We start from the raw sequence: 8,479 nt of genomic DNA on the forward strand, positions 1-8,479 counted from the left end.
ATTCTACAGATGTTTCACCAAAGGAACATAAGGAATATGCAGGCATCTCTCCTTCCCTGTGGATTCTAAGTTATGTGGGCCTGATCTTGGCAGGAGTTACTTTCTGAAGATGTGGCATTCCATTCCATTCTCACTTGAACTATGCTTCCATGGCCTTGTTTCGGCTCCAAGCTGTGACTGGGAGCTTCTACTTTTCAGGTTTCTGCATGGGGGGTGCAGTGAACCGGGACCAGGTTCTAGAGCAGCTTTGCATCTGCTAAGGTGAAGACCAAGTGTTGGAGGTGGTGGGCAAGAACAAGGCCAAGCTGACTGTGAACCATGTTGGCTGCGCCATGGGCATGCTCTGGCAGTTCCAGAGAGAGAAGCCACAGATGCTGAGAACGGGTGAGTTCTTTAAAAGCCACCCTGAGTTCATGACTCTCCGGGTGCTGGCTGAGAACAAAATTGAGCTCATGGATGATTTCACGTTGGTGGACACGCTCTACAATGTTCTCAGGTACAGATGTTGGCTAGGTGGGTAAGTGTATATATCTCAGTCCTGAAATGTTTTTAAAAAACGTTTTCACATCAACCTTGTATCTTTGATGGCTCAATGTGGAACCATATGATTGTCTTGTTCATCATTTGGTCTGAGGCTTGGCTTAGATTATACAGGTAAATCATGAAAAAAAAAAAAATTCTCCATTAAATACAGCAGAAGCATTATCTGTTAACATGGGGTTGTGAGCTGGTGTACAGATGTAAATGCACTGTTTTGCAGATTTTTGATGCCATCACTGTCCAAGTTTGCTGTATGCCTAAGTGCTCAACATCTGCAGAACAGTCCTCTGATGGGTCAGATCACTGACATTTTGAATCAAAAACTCTCCACAATTGATGATGCGAGGTACACAAAAAAAATCACTTCCAGTAGTCTATAAGTCCTTGATATTCCATAAAAATTATTCTGGACATGTCTCTGCAGGATTCTCTACCAGTCACTCCATTTCAATAACTGTGACTTAGCCTGGCTGCAAAACAGAGGCTAATGGAACTAGTGAACTCAAGCGCAGACCCTTTCTCCTTCACCAAGCTGTTTGTTTCTCTTGGCCCTATGGCAGGGCAGAACACTAACTCATTGATAAGTACTTCTCTTTCAGGCTGGAGAGTACAACACTGCTTTAGGCAGAGGAGTTTAATGCCAGCAGGCCCTGGCTGTGGCAGAGACACTGGGGGAGATTCAGTGTAGAAACCTGCATCTTCTCCAAAGTAAGTTAATTCTCTGTTACAGCCTTGTCTGAAAGTTGTATTTAGACAATACAACTAAAGCAAGTTATCTCTCTACAGGTTTGTGTCAGTAGTCCACAAGAACCTACATGTTTTCAAGCCCATTGAGATATCCAGGATCACACAAACCCTGATCCTGCTGCATAACCAGAGTCCAGAGCTCTTCACTAAATTAAGGAACATCCTAGTTCAGTGAGTGGTTATTCTAAAGATCTATCTCTGCCCACTATGATCCTGTATGGCAGGTCATTCTTATTGCATACTATACAAAGTATGCTAATACAACTTTTTCTCACAGCTACGTGCAGGACAGTGTCTACCCATATGAAGTGACCATGCTACCTTCACCTGGACTCGACGAAGGCGTAATTTCATGGGTGGAGGCAGTGCTGCTCCAGTGTAATCTGAATGAACCTTTGCAATGGCCGTCGCTAAGTGGGTGCGCAATGACCCGTCCTACCGACACAACACGCCCAGCAAGTATGTGTGTCTGCTGCAGACACTGAACCGCTGCGTGAATGAGCGCCTGCGCAAGGCTGAGCGCCTGGACCTGGTGTTGGAGGAGCTCAAGTACATGTCAGGGGAATGGTTTGAGGAGATTCTGCTGGAGGAGACCATGGTTACGCTCCGGAGGCTGGAGAACCAGATATCTGGGCCAATGTGCCCGAGATGGCCCTTTTTCTGACCATGACTAGTCACCTCTGTATGCCATTAATGGACCGCATAGCTAGCGTGACCATGGAGCACATCAACAAGGTAGTTTGAGACATTACATTTTATTTCACATCAGGGAATACTGTTCTTTTGCCTGTATGTATGTAGAGACGGATAGAATGTGAGTCCATACCAGAATTTTTTTTTTCTATTCACTACTCAGCAACTTTATGCCACCTTGCTGCACTTTGCTGTACTGAATTATGATCCAGCAAGGGTGGATGAGCTGTTTGACATCTGCATTCAGCACTTCCTACCTCATCAGTAAGTGATTGTGGTTTATGTTACATTTTTGTATTTGGAACTCATCAAAAGGACCAGACAAATTAATTGATCTTCTTCCTCCAGGTCTCTTTGACCCCAATCTGCTGGTACTTGAGCCCATCTGCTGCCTGTGGGTGATTTCTTCCCGGAGGACCTGATTCGAGAAACCGTCAATGTGGATTTCCTTGCCAAGCTGGATTTCCAGTTAGAAAGTTTGTTATATAATTATATTATAAATATCCAAATGAAGACAAAGCAAGCATCCTGTATCCCCTACTATCTGAAAACGGCATTTTCAGATAAAGCTAATGGGATAAGAGAACCTCTCTGTTATGTGGTAGCCCTGCCTGACGCCCAAAACATGCGGATCCGCCTGTGTCTCACGGAGCTGAATCGGGCTGTGTGGCTGGTGTCCAGAGCGGATTGGTGTTAAACTCAAAAGGTAATCAAATGTGTCACCTGTTCTAGTTGTGAGCTGTATTTCTTGTGATCTCCCTAGACTTTGAATGTGTTCTGGACAGACACCACCAGGCAGTGACCTACAGTGAGCAAAGCCAGCTGCAGATATCTGACAATGTGAAGGTCCGCTGGGGTTCTGACTCTGTAGGGAAGGAGAGGAGTGAGGTCCCTCCAGGGGCACAACAGTAGGAAACTTGATTGGTTGATTTCAGAACTTTTGGTTGAAAAAGTGTTGCTGATGTATGTTATCATGGGTAAACACATTGAAGGGGATTTCATAGGTGCTGAACAAGGACTTTTTTCATTTTTCACTTACTCAGTGTTGCTGTGGACTTCTTGGATTCCAAATCATTCTACAAACCGTCTCGTCACATGAAAGGGGAAACCATGATGAGAAAGACATCTGGAGATTCTGTGATACCATGTTGTCCAGGTATGTGTGTGAAATGTCTGTCCTCAAAAGTGGAATTAATGTATATAACATTCTACATCACTGATTAATGGTAATGTCATTTAAACAGATCCCTTATTTTGAATGGAACTCTATGGAGCTCTCCACACAGGATGCATGGAAGGAATACTTTAGGAAGAAGATAGTTACTGAGCTTTCCTGAAGCACCTAGATGTTGAATCAATGACACGTGTTATATTGCTTTTGCTACTGATGTGAGAGACAAAGTCTGCCTTTGGAAATGTATATTTGCAGGCAGATCATTGACAATTGATGTTAAGCATCAGATGTTTATCAAGTGCTCCTTATTGCCTACTCCGAATCCTAGAGTGGACATGCAGTTATCTCACCTCCTGCCAAGAGATTGTATCATATGAAGTGTAACGTTTGTCAAACAATAGTGAATGTTTGTAATAAGAAATAGCATTGTTTTGATACATCCAAATAATCTGTCCCACATAAATAAAATACAAAAAAGCTGTAGGGTGCAAACTGTTTCTTTACAAAGACAGGCAGGTTTAAAAGATTTCACTGAGTTAGTTCATATAAATTCATTAGGCCCTTATCTATGGTTTTCACATGACTTCGAATACAAAAAACTGCACATTATATTGTGGCCTTTTATTGTCCCCAGCACAAAGTGCACCTGTGTAATGACCATGCTGTTTAATCAGCTTCTTGATATGCCCCACCTGTCAGGTGATGGATTATATTTGCAAAGGAGAAATGCTCACTAACAGGGATGTAAACAAATTTGTGCACAACATTTGAGAAATCAGCTTTTTGTGCGTATGGAACATTTCTGGGATCTTTTATTTCAGCTCATGAAACATGGGACCAAAACTTTACATGTTGTGTTTTATGTTTTTGTTCAGTATATTATGGTGCGTTCAGATCATGAAGGATCCGGATGAAAGTCAATCTAAATACATTGTTTTTGCAGTCCTTCATGTTACATTTAGATGGTACAGTACTTGTGTTCTTGTTCACAATTTGGGCATTTTGGCTGCATTGAGACGCATAGACACACAGGAGGCCCCTGCGGCATAACGCATCGCTTTGAGCATCCCGGTCCACTCTTTCTTATCCTCTTCATACCTGCCACAGGAGAAAAAAGAAGTTTGACGTTATGCCTTTGGCACAGAACAATTGTGGCACAGAACAATTGTGGCAATGGCACCATTTCACCGTTAGACATTATCAAGGAGCTTTTAATATAGACCAATCTCTAAAGACGGCAGCAGTGTACATGGGATTCAATTTGGGTACTAGTTTACTTACTGCCAGATGTCAATGATTTCCGTTGGGGCAACTTTGTCGTCCTCCGTCGCCACAATGGTAAAGCCTCCAACTGCATACAGCAATCCTCCACTACTGACCAGGTTTACTGAGCTCCTCTCCTGGGGGAAATCTGTGAATGGCGCCCACCTGGAATGGGGATCATTGTTAATTGAATGGCTTTGTTACATTGTTGCTAATCATACAGACTTCAACGTCAAGGCACATACTTGTTGGTTCCAAAGTCATATGCTTCAGATGCAGAAGTGAGACCTTCTTCATTGACCCCTCCAGTCACCACAATCTTCCCATTGTGAACGACTGCCCCAAACATGGATCTTGCCATTTTCATTGCAGCCACCTCCTTCCACTCTGATTTCTTGTGGTTGTACGCAAACATCTTATTGATGGCTTTGCTTTGATAAAAACAAGGATGGAACATCACAGTGAGGATTATAAAATGACACAAATTTATTTTACATCATGGATCTACTATTGCATGCCTTTACTGTATAAGTATCAAACAATTAGACATGACAAGGTGTGTTTTGTATAAAGAGCAAGCTTACTTGTCATCCGTCTTCCCTCCGATACAGTACACCAATCCATTCTGGGAAACAACACTATGACCATGGATTTTCAGAGGTAGCTTTTTGGTCTCAGCCCATTTCAGCTTCCTAGGGAACAGATAGAAAGGATCAAATGTGTTTCAGGCTCCTTAGTCATGTAGTGACAGGAAATAAGCATAGGAATATGAACCCATCCTACTTACTCAACATCATAGCACATTACAGAGTCAAGAGATTCGTTGGACTGTAGATCTTTACCAGCTACAACAAAGATGAGATTGTCAAATTCTCCCATACTGAACAGACATCTGGGAGAGGGCATAGGGGGAAGAGCTATCCAATCAGCAGCAAGGATGTCCAGCTGAAAAAAATACCCAGATATTAGAAGGTTACATTAATCAAGCTATTTCCGATGACAGAAAAGTTTGGTGGTGAAAGATCATCCCCTTGCTAAGTCATGGTGTTACAAATAGTGTTGATTTAAAGTTCGATCAGTTGTGGCGAATGAAAACGCAAAGCGTATTACCTGATAGAAGTAGCATTGTAATGGAGCGTCTTTATCCTCTTCATCGACAAACAAGCCTCCCAGGATGAAGAGATCGTTTTTCTTTGATGTCAGGCTGACATGGTTGCGTGGAATCTGCTCAGTCATTGCAGCAAGGAAGCATTCATTCTCAACGCCATCATAGGCCACTGCAGCAGTGTCGTTGATCATCAAGACGAGATCTTTGGCATACATACCAATTCTCTTGATATCATTCAGGTAACCAGGTAACCTGTTATCCTCTCCTTCTTTACTGTTGACTGCATCCTTCCCTGACTCTCCTGTCTTACTCTCAGGGAGTTTCCCAGCAAAGGCATCTTTGATCACTTTGGTTTTTTTGAGGAGCTCAGGGTCAGCCATGACGATGTCATCCTTTTCCACTTTCTCATTGAAGTACTTCTCTGGGAGTAAACGGAAACGGATGCAGTCAAAGGCCTCTTCTAGAGTCTTGACACGGTTCTCCTTGTCTTTTCGAATCCATTTCATCAGGGATTCAAACACCACCTCCTCTTTTTCTACATTGAGAGAGTCCGCTCCTATGATGGCAAAAATCTCATGAGAGGCAAGCTCTAAGAAGTCTTCCTCCTTGGCCAGGGTTTCAAAACGATCTGCAATGTAGTCTCGACTTGCCAATGCCAGTCTGGGGCAGTTGAGCACCAGTGCCATTCTGAATATGGCCATACAGTTACCCGGGGACAGCTTCTTCTGTAGGAAATTCGCACACACTGTGAACACTGAGGGGATCTGGAAACGGTTTGCCACAGCAAAGATATCCTGCACATTGTCATCTGTGATGTCAATCTCTGCTGAATACATGTAATTCACAATCATCTCCATGATTGTGGGGTCCAAATTCTCCAGAACGACCTCCTTATCTATTTCTTTAGCATCGCCTGAGAAGTAAAGCTCTCGGAAATAAGGACTACAGGCTGCCAAAATAAGTCTATGGCACGGCAAGCTTCTGTCTCCCACTTTTAGAATGCAGTCAATAAACTTGTTCTCGTTCAGTAGCTCTTTCAGGCCATCCTGGAGCAGGGTGCTCTGAAACAGGCGCAAATCTTCCCTTACAGCTTTCGGATCCATGCTGAAAGAAACGTGACTTGACAAAGACCGTGGAGGATGCAGCACTCGGCACACTGTCCCGACTGGACTGAGCAGTATAGAGCCCCAGGTCTGAAGACCCTTCAATATAACTACGGCCCTCCTAAATATAGCCACTCACTCCATTGAGGAAGAATTCAGGTTGGCCGCATCACACAGCTGTCACAGAGTGAAAGAAACAACTGTGGACCCTTGTCAGTGGTAGTTGGCAAACAGTTATTGTTATATGACTACTTCACACACACTGCATTTGTAAGTGACTGGTGCAGTTCTGTGTAGTGAGGAGCATACATCCCCAAACTCAATTACAAGTGCAACATCCTGTATGAATCATTAGGATTTTCCCCTTTATCACTTACAAAATGATTTATGTTTTACCAGTGATTGTCATGATTGGAGTAAAATAGTATATAAGACTTCAAATAAAGATGGTGAACTTCAGAGTACCCTGAAGCTGTTATTATACCTTTATTTATATCAATTACTATGATCCTTTTTAGTCCTGAAAATCTTTGGGGATTTATTTGTGTGCGACTCATTGAGCGTGTTTTATTATTAAATGTGAGTATATTTCCCGAAGGACTGACCTTCCTCATAGGCAGGGTCAATGAGCAGCTGCAGATACAACAGTCTGTCCTCATGAACCATTTGTAAAATACATGAGCTCCTCTGGCACGTTTGTAAATAGCCTTTAGATCATTGTCCAAAGAACAAATGACTCAGTTTTCCCCACATGCCACTGGATTATGTCTTCAACTCATTTCAAAAACCCAGTTAAGACATTCTCAAAACTAAGAAAGGTCAAACAATTGCCTACTTTACTTAGATAGTTTTAATTATTACATCTAAACAACAACACAATTCAACTATTTTCTTTTACAATTTCTATTTAATTGAACAAATAAACATTTACACAAACACTACACTTATGTAGATTTTTATTTATTTATGGCACACTATTTTTCTTACATGTTGCCCATACATGCATCAGGTCTACGTCTTTATTATATACATCAGACCTATAAGTAAATATACAAATATTTTGTACTTTTACAAATGCTTATAAACAACCGTCTGGCTAAAACCAACACTTTTACTGAAACGTTGATTAATGTGCACTGTCCCTGTAAAAAATACCACTCTAACTCAAACTTAAACTGTAGTGTGTCAATTGTGTCATGTAAAAGAAAGGATGGATTTGAGGAACTATGTTCACCTAACTCGCCTATCAATGTTCATGCTTTAGCCCATAACTTCCCACAGTCCTCGAAGTGTGAACCCCTCCTTCAACTTCTCAACTGCAATTCCCAGCTCCTCGGAAAACATAGGTTCCCGGTCTTGTTGCTTATTACCATCAGAAAAGTAAGCCTTAGAAGCAAACAATAGAAATCAGTTATGACAATGGCATTAATAGGAGGTTATGTGTTCAAACTGTTTGACAAAGTACACCTCAGTCTGTATAAACACGATAGGCACTAGGCAACATAAAGCCATGTTTGCGGTATGTTGTGTAACATGACTTAGCAACCTGCTATTTTCAGAGTGTGAAAACAAATAACGGATTCCCAGAGGAGGGATGACAGTCTAAGCACACACAGTGAAAGCATCAGTCTGCTCATCGGGCTCAATTTCCACATCATCAGGCGGCTGGTCCACCGTCATCTCCTCCAGTGGCTGAGGCTGGAATTGTTGTTGGGAGAGAGAAAAAAGTTGAAGGAGAATCACGCCACACAAATTCATAATTCAATGTCTTGTTAAAACATGGCAAAGTCATAACGCATTGAACTGTTTTTGGGATAAGAAAAAGTGTGGTACAGTATAATATAGAATGAC

General features: G+C 42.1%; 1 protein-coding gene and 1 pseudogene across 1 annotated transcript; one reads left to right on the forward strand and one right to left on the reverse strand.

Moving 5' to 3' along the window:
* The first annotated feature begins 1,177 nt into the window (after positions 1-1,177).
* LOC139547119 (FAST kinase domain-containing protein 1, mitochondrial-like) lies at positions 1,178-3,635 on the forward strand (annotated as a pseudogene).
* Positions 3,636-3,934: 299 nt separating this feature from the next.
* LOC139546896 (kelch-like protein 41a) lies at positions 3,935-6,722 on the reverse strand. The gene is made up of 6 exons (XM_071355819.1): positions 5,528-6,722; positions 5,205-5,362; positions 5,002-5,109; positions 4,663-4,848; positions 4,436-4,582; positions 3,935-4,252 (listed from the first exon to the last, which is right to left on the reverse strand). The coding sequence occupies exons 1-6, from the start codon at positions 6,626-6,628 to the stop codon at positions 4,141-4,143; spliced, it is 1,812 nt and encodes a 603-aa protein (XP_071211920.1). The 5' UTR covers positions 6,629-6,722; the 3' UTR covers positions 3,935-4,140.
* Positions 6,723-8,479: the final 1,757 nt, after the last annotated feature.

This window comes from Salvelinus alpinus, chromosome 20, assembly GCF_045679555.1.
Source record: "Salvelinus alpinus chromosome 20, SLU_Salpinus.1, whole genome shotgun sequence".
Lineage (NCBI taxonomy): Eukaryota > Metazoa > Chordata > Actinopteri > Salmoniformes > Salmonidae > Salvelinus > Salvelinus alpinus.

Excerpts from the sequence above, each read along its gene's own strand:
- LOC139546896 (XM_071355819.1), bottom strand. The coding sequence starts at position 6,628 with ATGGATCCGAAAGCTGTAAGGGAAGATTTGCGCCTGTTTCAGAGCACC. Across the intron at positions 4,849-5,001 it reads GGAGGGAAGACGGATGACAA|CAAAGCCATCAATAAGATGT; the intron begins GTAAGCTTGCTC and ends TTTTTATCAAAG. Across the intron at positions 4,253-4,435 it reads GAAATCATTGACATCTGGCA|GTATGAAGAGGATAAGAAAG; the intron begins GTAAGTAAACTA and ends CTCCTGTGGCAG.